Source organism: Octopus sinensis, linkage group LG28 (genome assembly GCF_006345805.1).
Source record: "Octopus sinensis linkage group LG28, ASM634580v1, whole genome shotgun sequence".
Lineage (NCBI taxonomy): Eukaryota > Metazoa > Mollusca > Cephalopoda > Octopoda > Octopodidae > Octopus > Octopus sinensis.
This window is the reverse complement of record NC_043024.1, coordinates 9,084,734-9,108,401: the sequence shown is the minus strand read 5'-3', so window position 1 is coordinate 9,108,401 and position 23,668 is coordinate 9,084,734. Positions and strand designations below refer to the sequence as shown.

Below are 23,668 nucleotides of genomic sequence, written 5' to 3'. Positions count from 1 at the left end.
GGAGTTACGATTTCAGGAGGACGATTGGGATCACGTGGATGAGAAAGGCGCAATCCAGAGAAGAGTGGACAGCATGCTGTGACCAGCGATGTCAAATGGACGCCAGACGGACTGGTCGGTCAAGGTGATCACAACCTGGGACCTTGAAGACTGCTTTAATGCAAGAAAGTATACTAGTCCCTTAATATTTGATATTCAATATTTCATCTATTCAATAAGACAATCAATACTTCATTTCGTTTTACTATATATATATTATTTATACTATATATTCTATATTCTACATTAAAACATAAAAAAACAGAGTTGGAATTTCTTTGAATAATATATATCCCTCTATACACAATCATACACACCCCTTTATATATACATATATATATATAAAATTAGAAAAAAAACACCTTTTATCAATTCAAAATGAATTAAATTACACCATCTAGAAAATTACATATAGAAATATTAAAATTAAAATAATAAAATGTCAATGATTAAATAAATTGCCAAAAAAATAATAAAAACGTATATAATTTGTATAAAATTTGTAAATTGGATTTTTTTTTCCTTGTAAGTTTGGATTTTATTCCCTCAAATAATAATAATTATATCAATCTGACCGTGGCCGTTGCCAGCCCCGCCTGGCACCTGTGCAGGTGGCACGTAAAAAGCACCCACTACACTCACGGAGTGGTTGGCGTTAGGAAGGGCATCCAGCTGTAGAAACATTGCCAAATTAGACTGGAGCCTGGTGCAGCCTTCTGGCTTCCCAGAACCCCGGTCGAACCGTCCAACCCATGCTAGCATGGAGAACGGACGTTAAACGACGATGATGATGATGATATATGTATATATATATATATATATATATAAAGGTGCATGGCTAAATGGTTAGGGTACTTAGCTCACAAACATAAGGTCACAAGTTCAATTCCTGGTGGTTGTGTTAAATCTTCCTGAGAACTACATGAAAACTTTTCATTACTATATTTCTGACCAAAATATACCCCTCATGATTTTCAATTAAATTCTAAAATAATCGTGAATTTAGACTAGTTTCATTAAACAACTGTAACTTTCTTACTTATCGACATATAAATTTGATATTTGGAACATAAATGAAGAAAGGGTTCTTAATTCTATTGCATAATTTTTGTCTCAAAGTGACTCTAATTACAGGTAAATCCAGGTAAACTGAGCAAAATGTAAAAATATTTAAAAGTATTTTTGATTTTGAGAAAAGAAATATAATTTTTTCACAAATGTTCATGGCATTACAAAAACTATCAGCTTGTCAAATAACTTTCTCTAAATGCATTAAAAACAATTACAACATATTCTGAACATGTCCTTTAGTATGCAAAGGACAAATTTAGGTGGGGCAAAATAGGTATAACGAAAAGTAAATTTGCTTTGATGTGTTTTAGAATTACATTTGGAAAAAAACTACTACACAACATCAATATCCATCCTTAGACGTCGGAAAGATTAGAAATGTAGCAAAAATTAAATATCTTAGCCAAATGAAAGTTCTTGGAAAAATGGCGCACGACACAATATTAATGAAACTCAACTACATCTAAAAGTTCAACATTCAATATTTATTTGGAGCAACTCAGACAAAAGAAGTCATAAGGTCAATAATTTTAGGCTGGCATTTTGGGCACCAGTATTCATCACAAAGGTCACATGTGTCCTTGGGATCACCCTTCTTTCCTTTGTTAAGTTACCACAATCATTCATAATCGATCACTTGGCTTTGTTCTCATCTTTATCATCACCAGATGCTTTTGTCTTGTCACCAGATGTTTTTTCTTTGTCACCAGATGCTTTTTCCTTGTCACCAGATGTGTTTTCCTTGTCACCAGATGCGTTTTCCTTGTCACCAGATGCGTTTTCTTTGTCACCAGATGCTGTTTCCTTGTCACCAGATGCTGTTTCCTTGTCACCAGATGCTTTTTCCTTGTCACCAGATGCTTTTTCTTTGTCACCAGATGCTTTATCTTTGCCACCAGATGTTTTTGCTTTGACACCAGATGTTTTTGCTTTGACACCAGATGTTTTTGCTTTGACACCAGATGTTTTTGCTTTGACACCAGATGTTTTTGCTTTGACACCAGATGTTTTTGCTTTGACACCAGATGCTTTTGCTTTGTTACCAGATGTTTTTGCTTTGTTACCAGATGTTTTTGTTTTGTCACCAGATGCCTTTTCTTTGTCACCAGATATTTTTTCTTTCACTCCAGATGATTTTGCTTTGTCACTAGATATTTTTTCTTTGTTTCCAGATACTTTCCCTTTGTCACCAGATGTGTTTTCTCTGGAAACAGATTCCCGTTTTTGACATTTCCTATGTATCTTCTTTTGTATTTTAATGTTCTCGTCTTTATTTACTTCCCTCTCCTCAGCTTCCATCTGTAAACACACGGGTTCATCTTCTATAGTAAGGACATCACTTCGCAAAGGTTGAGCACATTTTCGTTTCCTCTTTGAATTCTGTGAGGCTTTTTTGTTTTCCTCAGTTGAATTAGGAGCAACTGCAGAAAGGTCCTTCTGGGCAGCCTTGATCAAGATATCTGGTTTGCCAGATGCGAGTTTCTGCGACCAACGTCGTTTGAACGTTATCATCCAGTCTTTCCCCGGCATGTTATTCTTAAAAACGGTTTTCCTGCCGGCTGTATCTAGATACTTCTTAACCATTGTCTGAATTTCCTTCGTCCCACAAGTCCAGCCAAAAAGCGATGACGACAGCAGGAGAGCATCAATGATATCTTTTTCCTCCGTCATCGAAAGCACACTAACAAACCGTCCACTGCCAATTCGTTCAGTTTGATTGAGACCGTTGATTCGTCTTCGAAGTGTCTCATACGGAACATTAGTCGCTGCCGCAGCATGTGAGACTGGTTTGCCTTTAGCCACCATGGCACGAGCTTTCTTTATAGCTTCTTCCCGATCTGCTGGAATGGGTCTCTTCCTGATATATTTACGCACCATTCTGTTAAAGAGAAGAAATTGCTGAAATTAGTCGTTATTCATTTTGCCCCACTTTAGACATTTTTTTTTTTCTTTCTTTTTTTTTGAAAATTGCGAATTATCAAATTAGACATAGCAATCTCAATTATAATCAGCTCAGAGTTGTAGAAAAAAATTTTTAACTAAAAAAAAAAGTACCTGTCAAGCTCTCTCAACTTCAACAATAACAACTATAATAAAAATGCACCCTTTTAAAGCCTAGCCAGGCTCATGGGCCCGGTTTCAATGGTGTATGCTGATATAGTTTTTGGTACGTAGTGAACATTTGTTAAAAATATATTTTGTCTTAAAGTTAGAAATGCAGAAAAAACACCTCGTTTTGCACTCCCCGCTGTGTGTGTGTGTGTGTGTGTGCGAAATGAGTAATTTCTGGTTTCTTGTAATTTTCTCCCTATTTGTTTGAGACATTGCAAGTATTGCATCATCTCTGGGAGTAAAAATTGGTCAGTGGAGGCACGTGGCTTAGTGGTTAGGGTGTCAGCATCATGATCATAAGATTGTGGTTTCGATTCCTAGACCGGGCAACTAGAGTCGATATAATTGACTAGCCCTCTCCCCTAAATTTGAAACCATTATTATTATTTATCCTACATGGAAATGAACCCTGAATTTCTACAAAAATTCTAAGGTGTGTTGGTTTATGTCTGTAGAATAAACAACAAAACAATAAGCAAGCCAGCTTAATTAACAAATTAATAATTCTTAATAATCACAAGTCCCCTCTGTTGGGTCATAAATTATTATTTAGGGAGGTGGGGCAGAACGAGTAATATTTGCTCCATTTTTGATTAAAAACACTATAACATATTCAAATCACTATTTTAGAAAATTCTTTGTTCTCTTTGAGCATGCAGAAGATAGATTTAGGTGGGGCAAAATGGGTGAGACAAAATGATAAATCTGTTGTTTCATTTCTTCAGATTTCATCATTTCATTTAATGACCGCTCTATGCTTGAAAAAAAAACTAGTTTTAATCAAAGCATACCATGTAAACTATCATGACTTTCGCATTTTTTTTGTAATGAAATTATAGACAGAAACAAATAGCAGATCTGGTTCATCATCATCGTTTAACGTCCACTTTCCATGCTAGCATGGGTTGGACGGTTTGACTGAGGGCTGGTAAGCCAGAAGGCTGCACCAGGCTCGTATCTGATCTGGCAAAGTTTCTACAGTTGGATGCCCTTCCTAACGCCAACCACTCCGAGAGTGTAGTGGGTGCTTTTACGTACCACTGGCATGAGGGCCAGTCAGGTGGTACTGGCATCAACCATGCTCGAATGGTGTTTTTTACGTGCTACCTGGCACGGGAACCAGTCCGACAGCACTGGCAACAACCACGCTCGAATAGTGTTTTTTTACATGCCACTGACACAGGAGCCAGTCTGGTGACGCTAGCAACGATCACACCTGAATGGTGAAAATATATTAGGAAAAGTTTGAAAAGGGGCCAAAATTTTAGAATTTATGGAAGAATGAAAAATAACTTTTGCATAATTATACAAGATAGTGGGCAGAACACAAACTTTCTGAAAATGGGGAGGGAGAGCAAATTAGTAACAAGGGTTTTGCTGTTGTTGTTTGTTCCTTCTTGAACCATGTTTGGCTCATAAGGGCCAGTTTCCTGGTTTCATTGGACACTGGTCCATTGCAGGTGAGCTACTAATAAAATATCTGGATAATTTTTGGCGCTTAACAATCAGTGTTCTTTTCTCTTTTGGATTCCAAGTCAATTATTTCCCAAGCTTATGTCTACCAAATCCACTCACATGGCTTTGGTCGGCCCGAGGCTAGAAAACACTTGTGCAAGGTGCCACGCAGTGGGACTGAACCTGGAACCATGATGTTGGTAAACAAGCTACTTATCACACAGCAACACTGATATAGTTTTTGTAAGGTTGTGAGAAATCGTAAAAAAGTATTCTGTTGTGTCTGGCACTAAAAGAGAATGACTCTCCCCAGACACAACAGAATATGCTACAACACACGAACTCCTATAAAGAATCTTGCGAACCAAATCCAAAAACGAAAAGTAAAAAAGTATATTTCTCCTCAAAGTCAGAAATCCAGTAAAAACACCTCATCGTGTGCTTCGATCATGTAACAAAAATTTTAAATATTTAGGTCAAATGAAAGTGGATCATATGAAATTAAAAATTAAACGAAACTCGACTCCATCGAAAAACTCAACGCAAAATGTTGTTGTGACTCTCAAGAAATTACTGAAATCAGTCGTTACTCATTTTGCCCCGCTGTAGACGTAATTTTTTTTGAAAACTGAAAATTATGGCGTAACTTCGATATATGCACCGGTGGAAGTACCGGATACATTTCAAGAAAGTGTTAGGGTTTGTGTTAGGGGTGGGAGAAAAGGGTTTGTTATCTTCAGAAATGTAAACAAAGTCACGTGTGTACCTATATCGAAGCATCGTCAAAATTATTAAATTAGACATTAGTGTGGGAAACAGAGAGAAGAATATTGATTGTTAAGCACCCAAAATACCCAGATATTTTATTAGCAACCATAATTATATGGTACTACTAGCGAACAGTCGCGCATCCGCACCAGCTAGTCATGACTAGTTGATCCTTACTTTGTGTTTTGGCGTGTTATTGGATCTTTTCGGTTTGAACGGCAGTTTTTTCTAGCGGTCTCATGAAATTGTCACCCATAATTATGACCCTAGTATCGATCTATTGCATTTCAATATGTTTTAGGGTTAGGAGTGGGGGGGAAGGGTATCTTTTTTCTTCACAAATGTAAATAAACCCAATCTGTTTCTTAAACGAGGGACATATTCATACGGCACAGAATGTTTTTTAACTCAATAGACGGTCATTGATTGGTTGAAATTGCAGAAATTGAAGAAAAAACAACAAATATCTTACAAACTATAGAATTTTCTCAAGAAATCCAAGAGAAAATGATGTTTTATAAACACATTCTACCAGTATACGAAGTTTAAAAGTGTTTAGTTACGTGGAAATTATTTTTAAAAACTGTCGTTCAAACCGAAAAGATACAAATTATTTATTTTGTGTATATACATCACCATAATTATATCAGGTCCAAATTTAAGGGAAATTTTCTTGGAGAAAGGAGTACCTGTCACCTGACTGTTTCGGGCTCCCTCAACTTCAACAACTATGCTAATATTATTATATTAGTGACTATTAACAATAGTCACTACTATAAAATCCAAACGTACTTTTAAACAGGGTGAAGGAAGCATTGAAGTATGTCTGTTGTGTGTTTATGTACACATTTGACAACTTACATGTATTGTGTATATGTGTGGATACAATTTTTATATATACTAGCAGTATAGCCCAGGGTTGCTCGGGTTTGTTTCTTTGCTAAAAGTGTATATATATAATTGTAACGACCATTATTTCTGTCTTGTTTTATTATACATATGTGTATAATTATATATATATATATATATATATATACACACACACACACACACATAGATATACATTTATATATTATTAAAAGGACGTTTGTAGTATATACACTTTGCTAAGAGTGGGACGTTGAGGTGCAGACATACATGTGTATATAATTTATATATATATCTCCATTTTCTAATTTTGTAGTATACATATATATATACACACACCTTGCTAAGAGTGGGACGTTGAGGTGCGGACATACATATATATATATATATAGTATTAAAAGGACGTTTGTATTATACACACCTTGCTAAAAGTGTATATATATAATTGTAATGACCATTATTTCTGTCTATATATATATATACATGAACACATAGATATACATTAATATTATATTATTAAAAGGAACTTTGTAGTATACACACCTTGCTAAGAGTGGGACTTGAGGTGCGACATACATACATGTGTATAATTATATATATACACAGGCACACATAGATATACATTTATTGTATTATACACACCTTGCTAAAAGTGTATATATAATTGTAATGACCATTATTTTGCCTAGTTTTATTATACATATATGTGTATAATATATATATACACAGGCACACATAGATATACATTTATTGTATTATACACACCTTGCTAAAAGTGTATATATAATTGTAATGACCATTATTTCTGCCTAGTTTTATTATACATATATGTGTATAATTATATATATATATGTATAATTATATATATGTAAATAAATATATATATATATATAATATATATATATAATTATATATATATATATATATATATATATATATAATTATATATATATATATATATATATATATATATAGAGAGAGAGAGAGAGAGAGAGAGACACACACACATAGATATATATATATATTATTAAAAGGAACTTTGTAGTATACACACTTTGATAAGAGTGTATATATATATAATTGCAATTTCCAGTATGTCTTGTTTTATTATACATATGTGTGTATAATTATATATATATATATATATATAGACATACATTTATATTATATAATTAAAAGGGACGTTTGTGGTATACACACCTTGCCGCGGGTGGGACGTTGAGGCGTGGGCCAGAGAGAGGAGAGAGACGGATTTTCTGCTCATTCGAGAGGAAGAGATGTTGTTGCTCTGACAAAACAGAAACAAGAATTAAAGGTCCGGAAGCGGATGTGAGGCCGATCGAATGGAATTGTGGGTAGTTGTATTTTTTTCTCTTTGTATGTTTTAGCTTGTTTTTTTTTTGTTTTTTTTTTTTTTTCAGTGGCTTGTGGCCATGCTGGGGCACTGTCTGGTTTTGGAAAGGCTTTGGAGATCTTTCGTTTTGGCTCGGAAAAATTTTTAATATTGAATTCGGTCGTTTCCGTGACCAACATGTTGGCTTGTTAATTGTCAAGTTGGGAAGAAGAAAAAAGCTAATGGGTTGTGTGTGTGTGTGTGTATGTGTGCGTGCGTATGTGTGTGTGCATGTGTGTTCCTCTGTATGTGTGCGCGCTTGTTCCTCTGTGTGTGTGTGTGTGTGTATGTGTGCGTGCGTATGTGTGTGTGCATGTGTGTTCCTCTGTATGTGTGCGCGCTTGTTCCTCTGTGTGTGTGTGTGTGTATGTGTGCGTGCGTATGTGTGTGTGCATGTGTGTTCCTCTGTATGTGTGCGTGTGTGTTCCTCTGTATGTGTGTGTGTGCGTGCGTATGTGTGTTCCTCTGTATGTGTGTGTGTGCGTGCTTGTTCCTCTGTGTGTGTGTATGTGTGCGTGCGTATGTGTGTGTGCATGTGTGTTCCTCTGTATGTGTGTGTGTGCGTGCGTATGTGTGTGTTCCTCTGTATGTGTGCGTGTGTGTTCCTCTGTATGTGTATGTGTGTGTGCATGTGTGTTCCTCTGTATGTGTGCGTGTGTGTTCCTCTGTATGTGTGTGTGTGCGGGCTTGTTCCTCTGTGTGTGTGCGTGCTTGTTCCTTTGTGTGTGTGTGTGTGTGTGTGCATGTTTGTTCCTCTGTATGTGTGTGTGTGTGCGTGCGTATGTGTGTGTGCATGCGTGTGTGCTTGTTCCTCTGTGTGTATGTATGCGTGCGTGTGTGTGTGCATGTTTGTTCCTCTGTGTATGTGTGTGTGCTTGTTCCTCTGTGTGTATGTGTGTGTGTGCATGTTTGTTCCTCTGTGTTAGGTGCCACGCAGTGGGAGTGAACCTGGAACCATGTAGTTGGTAAACAAGCTACTTATCACATTCCACAAAAAAAAAACAGGCGCAGGAGTGGCTGTGTGGTAAGTAGTTTGTTTACCAACCACATGGTTCCGGGTTCAATCCCACTGCATGGCACCTTGGGCAAGTGTCTTCTACTAGAGCCTCGGGCCGACCAAAGCTTTGTGAGTGGATTTGGTAGACGGAAACTGAAAGAAGCCTGTCGTATATATGTGAGTGGCTGTGTGGAAACTGAAAGAAGCCCGTCGTATATATGTATATATATATATGTATGTGTTTGTGTGTCTGTGTTTGTCCCCCTAGCATTGCTTGACAACCGATGCTGGTGTGTTTACATCCCCGTTACTTAGTGGTTCGGCAAAAGATGACCGATAGAATAAGTACTGGGCTTACAAAAAGAATAAGTCCCGGGGTCGAGTTGCTCGATTAAAGGCGGTGCTCCAGCATGGCCGCAGTCAAATGACTGAAACAAGTAAAAGAGTAGAGAGACACACACATACACAGAAGAACAAGCACGCACACACATACATACACACACACACACACAACCCTCTTTCTCTTCCCGACTGACAATTGACCGACATGTGGTCACGGAAATGAAACCAAATTCAAGGTTTACATTATTTCGAGTCAAAACGAAAGATCACCGAAACTTCATTCAAACGAATTGAACCCCCAGTACTTATGTTTTTATTCTATCGTTTTCTTTTTGGCGGGACCGCAAATTTACGTGGACGTAAACATACCAACACCGGTTGCTAAGCGGTGGCGGTGGACAAACACACGCACATTTGGCACGATTCCGCTTTTCGCACGCCTTGTAACCCCTCGTAACGTTTTTTTTATCTCGGGGTATTTTCAGAAAATTTTCTACTCACAGGAATTCACACGATTAGGCAACCCCACCCACCCAAAAAAAAATTTAGAAAATTTCAAAAGATAAAAAAGTTATGAGAGGTTAAAATAGCATGCTTAAAACAGAATTCCGGCATATATATGTGTGTGTGTGTATACACACATATATATTAGGAAGGGCATCCAGCTGTAGAAATTTTGCCAGATAAGACCGGAGCCTGGTGCAGCCTTCTGGCTTCCCAGATCCCTGGTCGATCCGTCCAACCCATGCTAGCATGGAGAACGGACGTTAAACGATGATGATGATGATGATATATATACATACATACATATAGGTACTACTTAAGAAGAGTGGTCCCGGTGTGCGCACTCGCGCATCCGCGCTAGCTAGTCGTGACTAGTCGATCCTTTGTGTAAAAAAATTATTTACTTTGTGTTTTATTTACTTTGCTAGGTAGTCGTAGGATCGACTAGTCACGATTAGCAAGTGTGAGTACACGAGTGTGCGCACCGGGACCACTCTTCTTAAGTAGCACCATACATATATATATATAGGCGTAGGAGTGGCTGTGTGGTAAGTAGCTTGCTTACCAACCACATGGTTCCGGGTTCAGTCCCACTGCGTGGTACCTTGGGCAAGTGTCTTCTACTATAGCCCCGGGCTGACCAATGCCTTGTGAGTGGATTTGGTAGACGGAAACTGAAAGAAGCCTGTCATATATATATGTATATATATATAATAATAAATATTAGGGAATAAATCCAAATTTAATTAAAATTAATTAAAACAGATTAGGAGATCGAAAATCCACCTGACGAATGTCATTGAAGACATGAAACGATTGTAGTGGCGGTTTATTTCTTTATATTAAAAATTTTATGTATTGATTAAGTCTTTCCTTGTTTGTTTTGCAAAATAGTGGTTTTGTCTCGAATTAATATTATGTATATATATATATATATATATGTATGTATGCGTGTCTGTGTTTGTCCCCCTAGCATTGCTTGACAACCGATGCTGGTGTGTTTACGTCCCCGTCACTTAGCAGTTCGGCAAAAGTGACCGATAGAATAAGTAGTGGGCTTACAAAGAATAAAAGTCTCAGGGTCGATTTGCTCGACTAAAGGCGGTGCTCCAGCATGGCCGCAGTCAAATGACTGAAACAAGTAAAAGAGTATATTGTTGTATTTTGGGACGGTCATTTCTTTTTGTTCTTGACTTGTTTTTTTACTGTTCTTATTTTATTATTCTAACTCCTGTCCATTGTCCGGAAATCCTTCATCACACATCTGTGACCTCTTCAGTCACACTTTTTGTTTTCGTGTGTGCTCTTGCTCCATTCTGTTCTAAGATGTGTATATTTATATGCACACGTGTTTGTGTATGTGTGTGCATGTCACTGGTGCCAAGCTGTATCGGCCCCTTTGCCTTTCCCTTGGATAACATCAGTAGCATGGAGAGGGGAAACATGGCATACATGGGCGACTGCTGGCCTTCCACAAACAACCTTGCTCGGACTTGTGCCTCGGAGGGTAACTTTCTAGGTGCAAACCCATGATCATTCATGACAGAAGGGGGTCTTTACCCTTTACCCTCTCTCTATATATATATATACTAGTAGGAGTGGCTGTGTGGTAAGTAGCTTGTTTACCAACCACATGGTTCTGGGTTCAGTCCCACTGCGTGGCACCTTGGGATAGTGTCTTCTACTATAGCCTCGGGCCGACCAAAGCCTTGTGAGTAGATTTGGTAGACGGAAACTGAAAGAAGCCCGTCGTATATATGTATATATATATATATATATATATATACGTGTGTGTGTTTGTGTGTCTGTGTTTGTCCCCACCCAGCATTGCTTGACAACCAATGCTGGTGTGTTTATGTCCCCGTTACTTAGCGGTTCGGCAAAAGATGACCGATAGAATAAGTACTGGGCTTACAAAAGAATAAGTCCCGGGGTCGAGTTGCTCGATTAAAGGCGGTGCTCCAGCATGGCTGCAGTCAAATGACTGAAACAAGTAAAAGAGTAAAAGAGTATATGTGTGTGTATATATATATATATATATATAAATACTAGCAGTATCGCCCGGCGTTGCTCGGGTTTGTAAGGGAATTAACTATATAAGCATTTTTAGAGATGTAAAGTATAATAGCCATCTCAATATGGCTAACCACAAAGGGGGGTGGTGTTACTGTAGCTTTTTACATTCTGAGATTTAATAATAAATTTTTAGAGAGTTACTTCCCTTATATATGCCAAAAATGCATTAAAAATGGGAAAAATTGATGGTAAATTTTTTTTTAAATTGTAGACTCATCGTAGATGCGCGCTAAAAATGGGAAAAATTGATGGTAAATTTTTTTTTAAATTGTAGACTCATCGTAGATGCGCGCTAATACCCAGAAGGGCTCGATATGAATCACGACTATAAGATTAAACTGCACCGCAAAATGTGGGAGTAGTTAGGAATCTAAATCGGAGGAGACAGACACCACACAACTTCACTTTTGTATATAAAGATATATATTAATAGAGGTCACTGGGCAGTTTTAACAGAAAACAGGTAGATTAAACCGGATATGGCCGGTTTAAACACTAAATAACTCAAAAGCCACAAAATCACTGTCTTAATGACAGACAAAGGGAGGTAAGTCCCCAGTGTACATGACTGATTTTGATGTAGGCCATTTTAAACTTCATCAGTCATTTTTTGACCCCTAATAATTTTGCAATAATAATTTTTTAAAATATTGTCTGTTTAAAGAAAGGTAAAATATAAATAACTTGTATTTTTGAAATCATGTTCATTTAGAAATATTTCTAAATGATTGAAATATTGTGTTTAACTCTTTAGTGTTTAAACCGGCCATATCTGGCCCAGATATTCTACATGTTTTATATTCAAACTGGCCATATCCAGCCTCTTACACCTAACCTACATTGACATTCTAAAAATAGACACTCACATCATTGAAACCTCAAAGATATAACATAATGCATGATTAATTCAAAACAATTTGAGTGAAAAAGTATTACATTTAACAGAGTAATCTGAACACTAAAGGGTTAACAAAAGCAAAAATATAAAATTTACTTCAAAAACAACTTGTATTTTTTCATCGGCAAATTACTGTCACTAAGTTTGTCCAGGTCATTAAGATTGTCTTCAAAATACAGAAGACATTGATCATAATGTCTCTCATTAATCAAAAGGTTAGAGTTTCTTCCCTTTCAGGGTTATGTTACTTTTGGTGTATTTTTCCATTATGCACTGTTTTGGGGATTTATGAAGGTAATCCCAAAAAACCCTGTATCTTGGGAATCCATTGACCGATTTACACAAGACCTATACATATAGATGTAGGTATGTACATATATGTATCTATATATGCATATGTTTATATATTATTTATGTTATATATATATATATATGCATATTATCATCATTTGATGTCTGTTGTCCATGCTGGCAAGGGTTAGACATATCCATATGTATAAACATAAATACATATATATATATATATATATATATATATAAAGTTAATCCAAACAAGAAAGCACAAAAAAACACAACGTGAGGACGTGGAACAAATATAATATTATTGGACGCTCAGGAAAGAAGGAGGGTTTAACGTTTCAAGCAGAGCTCTTCGTCGGAAACATAGCAGAAGGAAAGATCCAGAGAAGGGAAGACAGAGGAAAAAAAAATCGCCAACGGTACACACCCGGTCACATTTTGAATGACCGGAAGGAAATGGGTGAAAAAAAGTTCTTTCAAATACATATAAGTACATACTTATATATGTACATACATATACATATATGGGCACAGAAAACAAAGTTATTTTATTCTACATGTGTAGAGATATAGGAAAAATAAAAGTTGAAAATGCACTGAGAATAGTTAAAATATTTTTTATTAAAATATTTAAAGCTTTAAATGGTTTCACAGTTTAAACTGATTTTCTGAAAGTTCAAATAGAAAGACATGGCTTATGTCACAGCAGTCTTGCTTCTGACTAGCGTTTGAAGTTTGCCCTATTTTTATAGGGAGTTCATGGCCCTGATTAGTATATGTTTTGAATGGGATTTGATTGGTAGAGGATAGACACGTGACTGGTCTTAGAAATGTTTGTAGGTTCCCCGCTACGTCCATGTGTAACAAGTGACAATGTTTGGCATCGTAAGTTAAGGCTGATATGGTACAGGGGCCACAACTACAATTTCCATTTGATTTGATTTTGATGTACTTGACTCAAAGAGGTTGGAGTTTTATGTGTGACACGCATCAAATATCTGTGTGTGCGTGAAGAAGCACGGTTTAGTGGTTCACATGTTGGGGGTCATGATCGTCAGGGTGTGTGTTCAAGGCAAAATCATCATCATCATTTAACGTCCGTTTTCCATGCTAGCATGGGTTGGACGGTTTGACTGGGGTCTGGGAAGCCCGAAGGCTGCACCAGGCTCTAGTCTGATTCGGCAGTGTTTCTACAGCTAGATGCCCTTCCTAACGCCAACCACTCTGTGAGTGCAGTGGGTGTTTTTCACGTGCCTCTGGCACAGGGGCCAGAGCTGGGGTCGATTTGCTTGACTAAAGGCAGTGCTCCAGCATTACCACAGTCAAAAGAGTGAAACAAGTAAAAGAGAAAAGAGAAAGAGATTCAATGTGTAGCAAAATGGCTTTTCAATAAGAATAAGTTTCTACAGATTTCACCTCCAACATTTTTCCAGTCCTGATCAATAATGAGATCATGTCTCTGGAAAAAACCTTAATGTCAAACAACAATGAATAGATCTTCCACTTGTGTATACATCTGTGGATTACACGAACATAATCCACAGAATGATTTTCCAGTCTATTTCACTCAGATAAATTTTGCTGCAGACTGTATAATCTTGTGATTCACAGATTTTGATTTGTTTCAAACTGAAAGATTCCCTACATATTTCACACTGATATTGTCTTTTGTCTATTGTGTTTTCACTTGAACAAGTTCATTACAAGTATTTACCAAATTTTCTTTGTGAGATAAACAGTTCTCATGTTTTACAGTTGAAAAATAGATCCCCTCCAGCATAATGCAAAAGATTTGCCAAGAAAGAGTGAGAGAAAGTTGTGGTGAAAGAGTACAGCAGGGTTCACCACCATCCCCTGCCGGAGCCTCATGGAGCTTTAGGTGTTTTCGCTCAATAAACACTCACAATGCCCGGTCTGGGAATCGAAACCGCAATCCTACGACCGCGAGTCCACTGCCCTAACCACTGGGCCATTGTGCCTCCACGGTTTTCCCACATAATTCACAGTTAAAATGTCGGAACAAAAATGGGTCTCGCAACAGATTTATGAGAGAAACAATTCTCATGTTTCACAGTTGAAAATTAGATCCCCTCCAGCATGTATCTGTTTGTGCCTTGTTAAATTACTATTATACGCAAAAGATTTACCACATACTTGACAGTAGAAGGGTTTTCCTCCAGTGTGTATAATTTTGTGTGCTGTTATATAACTACTGGCCAAAAAGGACTTGCCGCAGATATCACAGTGATAAGGTTTCTCCCCAGTATGACTTCGTATAAGGACAACATCATCGTTTAACATCCGTTTTCCATGCTAGCATGGGTTGGACGGTTCGACCGGGATCTGGGAAGCCAGGAGGCTGCACCAGGCTCCAGTCTGATCTGGCGGTGTTTCTACAGCTGGTTGCCCTTCCTAATGCCAACCACTCATTGAGTGTAGTGGGTGCTTTTTACATGCCAGGCGAAGCTGGCAACGGCCACGATTGGATTGGTGCTTTTTACGTGCCAAGTTTTGAATTATTAATAAAGATTTTCCCACGTTGTGATTGTGATCCCCTTCGGTCAGACACTGACTATGGGCTTGCACCTAGAAAGCTACCCTCCTCGTCACATGTCTGGGCAAGGTTGTTTTTTATGGAAGACCAGCAGTCACCCATGCATACTGGCCTCCCCTCTTCACTTCACCAATGTTATCCAAGGGAAAATCAAAAGGGGCCGATACAGCTTGGCTCCTGTGACGTCGCAACTCATTTCTACAGCTGAGTGAACTGGAACAACGTGAAATAAAGTGTCTTGCTCAAGAACACAACGCGCAGCCCGGTCCGGGATTTGAGTTCACAACCTCACGATTGTAAGCTCGACGCTCTAACCACTGAGCCACGTGCCTTCATAATTCACAGTTAAAATGTCAGAACAAAAATGGGTCTCACAACAGATTTGTGAGAGAAACAATTCTCATGTTTCAGTCGAAAATTAGATCCCCTGCTACAACCGCGAGTCCGCTGCCCTAACCACTGGGCCATTGTGCCTCCACGGTTTTCCCACATAATTCAGTTAAAATGTCGGAACAAAAATGGGTCTCGCAACAGATTTGTGCGAGAAACAGTCCTCATGTTTCACAGTTGAAAATTAGATCCCCTCCAGCATGTATCTGTTTGTGCCTTGTTAAATTACTATTATACGCAAAAGACTTGCCACATACTTGACAGTAGAAGGGTTTTCCTCCAGTGCGTATAATTTTGTGTGCTGTTATATAACTACTGGCCAAAAAGGACTTGCCGCAGATATCAGTGATAAGGTTTCTCTCCCGTATGACTTCGTATGTGGACAACAAGTTTTGAATTATTAATAAAGGTTTTCACACGTTGTGATTGTGACCCCCTTCGGTCAGACACTGACCATGGGCTTGCATCTAGAGAGTTACCCTCTGAGGCACAAGTCTGGGCAAGGTTGTTTTTTTTTTATGGAAGACCAGCAGTTGCCCATGCATACGGGCCACCCCTCTCCACGCCACTGATGTTATCCAAGGGAAAGGCAAAGGGGCCGATACAGCTTGGCACCTATGATGTCGCAACTCATTTCTACAGCTGAGTGAACTGGAACAATGTGAAATAAAGTGTCTTGCTCAAGAACACAACACGCAGCCCGGTCCGGGATTCAAGCTCACAACCTCACGATCGTAAGCTCCACGCTCTAACCACTGAGCCACGCGCCTTCATAATTCACAGTTAAAATGTCAGAACAAAAATGGGTCTCACAACAGATTTGTGAAAGAAACAATTCTCATGTTTCAGTCGAAAATTAGATCCCATGCTACGACCGCGAGTCCACTGCCCTAACCACTGGGCCATTGTGCCTCCACGGTTTTCCCACATAATTCACAGTTAAAATGTCAGAACAAAAATGGGTCTCGCAACAGATTTGTGAAAGAAACAGTTCTCATGTTTCACAGTTGAAAATTAGATCCCCTCCAGCATGTATCTGTTTGTGCCTTGTTAAATTACTATTATACGCAAAAGACTTGCCACATACTTGACAGTAGAAGGGTTTTCCTCCAGTGTGTATAATTTTGTGTGCTGTTATATAACTACTGGCCAAAAAGGACTTGCCGCAGATATCAGTGATAAGGTTTCTCTCCCGTATGACTTCGTATATGGACAACAAGCTTTGAATTATTAATAAAGGTTTTCCAACATTGTGATTGTGACCCCCTTCGGTCAGACACTGACCATAGGCTTGCACCTAGAGAGTCACCCTCTGACGCACAAGTCCAGGCAAGGTTGTTTTTTTTTTTATGGAAGACCAACAGTCGCCCATGCATACCGGCTCCCCTTCACCACGCCACCAGTGTTATCCAAGGGAAAGGCAAAGGGGTCGATACAGCTTGGCACCTGTGACGTCGCAACTCATTTCTACAGCTGAGTGAACTGGAGCAACGTGAAATAAAGTGTCTTGCTCAAGAACATAACATGCAGCCCGGTCCGGGATTCGAGCTCACAACCTCACGATCGTAAGCTCGACGCTCTAACCACTGAGCCACGCGCCTTCATAATTCACAGTTAAAATGTCGGAACAAAAATGGGTCTCACAACAGATTTGTGAAAGAAACAGTCCTCATGTTTCACAGTCGAAAATTAGATCCCCTGCCCTAACCACTGGGCCATTGTGCCTCCACGGTTTTCCCACATAATTCACAGTTAAAATGTTGGAACAAAAATGGGTCTCACAACAGATTAGTGAGAGAAACAGTTTTCATGTTTCACAGTTGAAAATTAGATCTCCTCCAGCATGTATCTGTTTGTGCCTTGTTAAATTACTATTATACGCAAAAGATTTACCACATACTTGACAGTAGAAAGGTTTTCCTCCAGTGTGTATAATTTTGTGTGCTGTTATATAACTACTGGCCAAAAAGGACTTGCCGCAGATATCACAGTGATAAGGTTTCTCTCCCGTATGACTTCGTATGTGGACGACAAGTTTTGAATTATTAATAAAAGTTTTTCCACATAATTCACAGCCATGTAAGTTTTTTCCAGAGTGTATTCGTTTATGAGTTGTTAAATTACTATTATCACGAAAAGATTTTCCGCACAATTCACATCGATAAGGTTTCACTCCCGCATGGACCCTTTGGTGTTTCGTCAGATCACTGTTGGAAATAAAAGACTTCGAACATAATTCACAGTAGAAGGGCTTTTCTCCCGTATGGCTCCGTTTGTGGATCGCAAGATGGGAATTCTGAGTAAAAGCTTTACCACAAATCTCACAGTGGAACGGTTTCTCCCCGCTGTGGATTCGTTTATGTGTCGTTAAATTACTCTTATCGTGAAAGGACTTACCACATACATCACACTCAAACGGGTTTCCTCTGTTGTGTATCTTCATGTGTGTTCTTAAATTACTATTGTTCACAAAACATTTCCCACACATTTCACAAGGATAAGGTTTTTCTTCTGTATGCGTTGTTTTGTGAACAACAAGATGAGAATTCTGAGTGAAACATTTCCCACAAACTTCACAACGAAACGGCTTTTCTCCCGTGTGGACTCGTTTATGCCTTGTCAAACAACTGCTGGAGATAAAACATTTCCCACAGATTTCACAACGGAAAGGTTTTTTCCCTGTGTGTATAAGTCTATGTGCTGTTAAATAACTTTTAATGACGAAAGATTTCCCACAGATATCACAGTGATACGGTTTCACTCCCGTGTGGCTTCGTACATGGATAATAAGCTTTGAGTTCTGGGCGAATGATTTCCCACAAGTCCCACAGTCAAACGATTTTTCTCTGCTGTGTATTTGTTTGTGGGCGGAAACTTCGAGCTCAGAAGGAAATTTTTTCCCACAAATCTCACAGTGATACGGTTTCACGCCCGTATGGCTTCGTACGTGGATAATAAGTTTGGAATTCTGGGCGAATGCTTTCCCACAGGTCCCACAACGAAACGATTTTTCTCTGCTGTGTATTTGTTTGTGGGCGGAAACTTCGTGCTCAGAAGGGAATTTTTTCCCACAAATCTCACAACGACAATCAGAAATATTTCTGTGTAATGACATAAACGATTCCCCGGACAAACCTTCTTCCTTACCATTTTCTTCTTCACTGACAGAATTTCCATTGTTAACAGCTGGGTCACAAGGGTCGAAGTCATTAACGTCTTCCATATCAACTCGCGAAGGATTCTTCAAAAACTGGCAGATCTCCGTAAATACAATCTATTATGGTTCGGTTCCTCGTCTTGGGATTTCATGCGGTTCTAATTAAATCCTTTAATTAGAAACATAACAAGCTGACGGTGACATCGAGTCTGAATCATACCGGTGACACCAATGAAAAATCCCTTACATAATATAATGCAGTCGGAAATAATACTGAATTGTATCCGATAAATTAAAATGTTTCATCCAGCGAAACAACTATTGGCGATCCTTCGGTATACGTACCGTAAGTACCGGAAGTGGCTTTGTTTACATTTCTGAAGATAACAGAAACCGGATTTTTTCGGTTTGAACGGCAGTTTTTTTTAATAATTTCCACGTAACTAAACACTTTTAAACTTCGTATACTGGTAGAATGTGTTTATAAAACATCTTTTTCTCTTGGCTTTATTGAGAAAATTCTATAGTTTGTGAGATATTTGTTGTTTTTTTTTTCTTCAATTTCTGCAATTTCAACAAATCAATGACGTCTATTGAGGTAAAAACATTCTGTGCCGTATGAATATATCCCTCGTTTAAGAAACAGATTGTTTTTTTTTACATTTCTGAAGAAAAAATATATCCCCCCCCCCCCCTAACCCTAAAACAGATTGAAATGCAATAGATCGATGCTATTATTGTTCTGTTTATTATCTCGGATATCAAATTGCTCCGTTTAGATGGGTGGAAAACAGTGCGTAGATTTTTTAGAAACCACTCGAATAAAAATGCTGGAGCACCGCCTTTAGTCGAGCAAATCGACCCCAGGACTTATTCTTTGTAAGCCTAGTACTTATTCTATCAGTCTCTTTTGCCGAACCGCTAAGATACGGGGACATAAACACACCAGCATCGGTTGTCAAGCGATGGTGGGGGACAAACACAGACACACACATATATATATACATATATACGACGGGCTTCTTTCAGTTTCCATCTACCAAATCCACTCACAAGGCTTTGGTCGGCCCAAGGCTATAGTAGAAGACACTTGCCTAAGGTGCCACTCAGTGGGACTGAACCTGGAACCATGTGGTTTGTAAGCAAGCTACTTACCACACAGCCACTCCTACACTCCAGGACACCAGTTGAATCAACAAGTTCATCAATTGTTCAGTGATGGTCCTTCATGATCAGTTCATGAATTTTCATAATGTTTTCATTCGTTCTAAAGGTTGGCAGTTTTCCTGAACAAAGTTGCTCTTCAAGTAACAAGTGACCATTCTTAAAACATGGAAACCACTCGCAAAATATTCTAGTATATAAGTGTTGTGGAAGGATTTTGACCAACCATTTGTAGGCGCAGGAGTGGCTGTGTGGTAAGTAGCTTGCTTACGAACCACATGGTTCCGGGTTCAGTCCCACTGCGCGGCACCTTGGACAAGTGTCTTCTACTATAGCCTCGGGCTGACCAAAGCCTTGTGAGTGGATTTGGTAGACGGAAACTGAAAGAAGCCTGTCGTGTATATGTATATATATATGTGTGTTTGTGTATGCTTGCGTGTCTGTGTTTGTCCCCCCAACATCGCTTGACAACCGATGCTGGTGTGTTTACGTCCCCGTAACTTAGCGGTTCGGCAAAAGAGACCGATAGAATAAGTACTAGGCCTACAAAGAATAAGTCTTGGGTCAATTTGCTCGACTAAAGGCGGTGCTCCAGCATGACCGCAGTCAAATGACTGAAACAAGTAAAAGAGTAAAGAGTAACCCCAAGTGACTAAAGGTGAACAGATTCATTATCATAAAACAAAAGAACTGTCAGCAATTGGCAGTTCGGATTGGGTAAGCAGTTCAATGTGAGCCATTGATTGAGAGTGTTGCGTCTTGTGTAACAGTGATCATATTCTGTCATGTAAATATTTTCTTTCCCCACTGCTTCGTTAAATTATACATCTAACTTCAGCATATAAAAATAGGTTTCAAAATTGATGAAATATTATAGAACTAGCACTATGACCCGGATCATAATGCTAGTGCATGCATATACAGCTGTGTGCGTGCACACATACACGCGAGTGCTGTCCAAATCTCCGGCCAATTGCATACAGCTAGCTGGCATTCAATTGGCGTATCTACATATCAAATTTGAGCAAAATCGGATGGAGGATGCCCGAGATCCTAGAAGACACACAGACAGAACGGATTTTTATATACATATATATATATATTATACTAGCACTATGACCTGGCAACGCCGGGTCATAATGCTAGTGCATGCATATACAGCTGCGTGTGTGTGCACATACACGCGAGTACTGTCCAAATCTCCGACCAATCACATACAGCTAGCTGGCATTCAATTGGCGTATCAAGTTTCGGGCATTTTGATTGGGTTTTGGATAGAAAATTCACAAAAAGGTCACTTCTATTGATTTTTTAATGGCTTTGCGGGGTGACTGGGGAAATGTAAAGATGTGCATGACCACCCTTGGACGGTTTTGAATGACCATAGACAGTGCGAGCCCTCTAACTGAAAAATTGTGGATTTGTATAAAGGACACACACACAGACATTTTGCCGTTTATATATAGAGAGATTCTAAGGCTTTTAAATCCTATTACAATTACTTGTGTTTGATGTATTAAATGTAGTTTTATTGGATACCGTATAATGTTAAGAGAATATATTTAGACAAGACAATACAATAGGAGTTCTGTTGACATTCACCACTCTCGGCTTTTGATTGAGAGAAAAATATTCTTAATGACACAAGTTGAGAGCTTGTAGTGACACCATTTTGGACATCTTCAGCATGCATGCGTAGAGTTGGATTCTTCCGGGAGGCCTGCTGGAAGTTCCCTCATGCACATGTGCAGAAAACTAGCAGCATCGAAATTTGCCTCATTCGGTCTCTTGAATGCTGACAGCCGAACAGGACGGACGTGTTTTAGCAGCTCTCTCAAGCTGCACCTCGTGGCGTTGCTACACTATGCTTGAATGGACAGGATTTGGCTCACTCCACTTGACTACTGCGAGTAGCTCCTAGGCTACCGATTCGCCCTGAAGAAGAATGTATATATTGCAAATCTCTCTCTATATAAACGGCAGTTTGTCTGTCTGCGTGTCTGTTAGGTTGTACCCTCACCCTGACCACGGCTTTCAACCGATTCTGATGAAACTTGACACACACATAGCCCAATGTCATAATTCAAAACTAACACAGCGAAAATTTTGAAAAGTTCTCGCAGTTCTGAAAAAAAATCGATAAATTCGACATGGGGTCGAGAATCAGAAACACAAACCACAGACTGTCTAGGGGACGCAACTCGACCTTTTTAACTCTCAAAAAAATTTACCATCATTTTTTTCCCATTTTTTGTCTATAACTCTCTAAAAATGCTTTATAGTTATTTCCCTTACAAACCCGAGCAACGCCAGGCGATACTGCTAGTCCAGAAATAAAAATATTTATGCTGTTGAAGTTAATCAGAAGTCTTGACTCTTTCCTTCGATTAATAATTTTATGTAAAGGATGAGAGCTGCTCCCATCCAGTATTACAGACCTTTCATCCTGTTAAAAGCTAAAATGAAATTGAGCAAAATACCCCTTAAAGAATATTTCTCCAGCTAGATTCCATGGTTTTAAATTTAATAGATTTCTAAGTTGTTTGATTGGTTCCTTCACACTACCCAGTTCTTCTCGAGTTCTAAGAGATGGTTTTCTTTTGCTTAATTTTGCATCATTGAAAAATTCCTCACATCCACAGACATTGATGACCATTTTGAGATTTCTAACTAGTGTCAATGAATAATGTTTGAGGTGTGATATCTGCAAAAGGCAATAAAGAAGAGTAATATTCCTTAATTATCATTTGTAGTTATTCTGTCCCAGATATGTGAGGATGAGTCTAACATTTGTGTATTGCAGGTTAGTAACTGATCAGTGTTTTGTGATTTGCCTTGCAATTACTTCGCATTGCTCTGGCCTTACCCACGATACCTTATACAATATATATATATATTCTTCGGCTGGTATGGAAGTCCACTGCCATCTCAACTCGAACTAAACTCCGTTTTATTTTTAATTTTTTTATTTTCATCTAGTTTCAACTCATGAGCTGTGGCCATGCTGGGGCACCGCCATTTATCTAGTTCATTTAGTTCAAACATAAAATCTGTGCTTTTGTATGGCTCTGAAACATGGAGAGCCAACTGCAGCAACTACAAGAAGATCCAGACCTTCATCAACAAATGTCTCCGGCAGATCCTCCATCTGAAGTAGTTTGACAGAGTGCCAAACACTGACCTGTGGGAAAAGGGTCAACCAGGAGCCCATACATGTTCAGGTTAGACGAAGGATATGGAGATGGATCGGGGACACACACTGCGGAAAGAACCCTGAAATGTGACACAACAAGTACTTGACTGGAACCCGCAGGGGAAAAGGAAGTGAGAGCACCCAAAGCAGACATGGAAGGGGAGCATTTTGGATGAGCTGAGGACCACCGGCCTGACATGGGAAGCGGGCAAGAAACTCGCCAATGACTGCAAAAAGTGGAAAACAACTGTTGAGGCCCCATGTTCCACAAGGGGCAAAAAGGATTAAGAAAAAGAATACATATATATATGGAGATATATATATATATATATAATAATAATAATAATAATGGAGGAGGCACAAACGATATATATACTCTTTTACTTGT

At 38.8% G+C, this 23,668-nt stretch overlaps 2 protein-coding genes across 5 annotated transcripts; both read right to left on the bottom strand.

Annotated features, from left to right (window-relative positions):
* Nucleotides 1-1,574: 1,574 nt before the first annotated feature.
* On the bottom strand, nucleotides 1,575-7,654 carry LOC115225891 (axoneme-associated protein mst101(2)). Its single transcript, XM_029796892.2, has 2 exons — nucleotides 7,513-7,654; nucleotides 1,575-2,989 (listed from the first exon to the last, which is right to left on the bottom strand). The coding sequence occupies exon 2, from the start codon at nucleotides 2,986-2,988 to the stop codon at nucleotides 1,744-1,746; it is 1,245 nt and encodes a 414-aa protein (XP_029652752.1). The 5' UTR covers nucleotide 2,989; nucleotides 7,513-7,654; the 3' UTR covers nucleotides 1,575-1,743.
* A 7,969-nt stretch (nucleotides 7,655-15,623) lies between these two features.
* LOC115225890 (zinc finger protein 239-like) lies at nucleotides 15,624-18,904 on the bottom strand. 4 transcript variants are annotated; one of them, XR_005004171.1, is made up of 3 exons: nucleotides 18,843-18,887; nucleotides 17,491-18,674; nucleotides 15,624-15,849 (listed from the first exon to the last, which is right to left on the bottom strand). XR_005004171.1 is itself a non-coding variant. In XM_036514632.1 (2 exons), exons 1-2 carry the CDS (start codon nucleotides 18,879-18,881, stop codon nucleotides 16,939-16,941), a joined length of 1,128 nt encoding a protein of 375 aa, XP_036370525.1. In that variant the 5' UTR covers nucleotides 18,882-18,904; the 3' UTR covers nucleotides 16,436-16,938. The 4 variants fall into 4 exon arrangements, 2 of the variants coding, with proteins under 2 accessions (XP_036370525.1, XP_036370524.1); XR_005004170.1 differs by having other exon boundaries at nucleotides 17,491-18,904; XM_036514632.1 differs by lacking the exon at nucleotides 15,624-15,849 and adding an exon at nucleotides 16,436-17,012 and having other exon boundaries at nucleotides 17,828-18,904.
* Nucleotides 18,905-23,668: the final 4,764 nt, after the last annotated feature.

What these genes read in the sequence shown, in the direction of transcription:
- LOC115225891 (XM_029796892.2), bottom strand. Translation starts at nt 2,988, where the DNA reads ATGGTGCGTAAATATATCAGGAAGAGACCCATTCCAGCAGATCGGGAA.
- LOC115225890 (XM_036514631.1), bottom strand. Translation starts at nt 18,881, where the DNA reads ATGTCATTACACAGAAATATTTCTGATTGTCGTTGTGAGATTTGTGGG.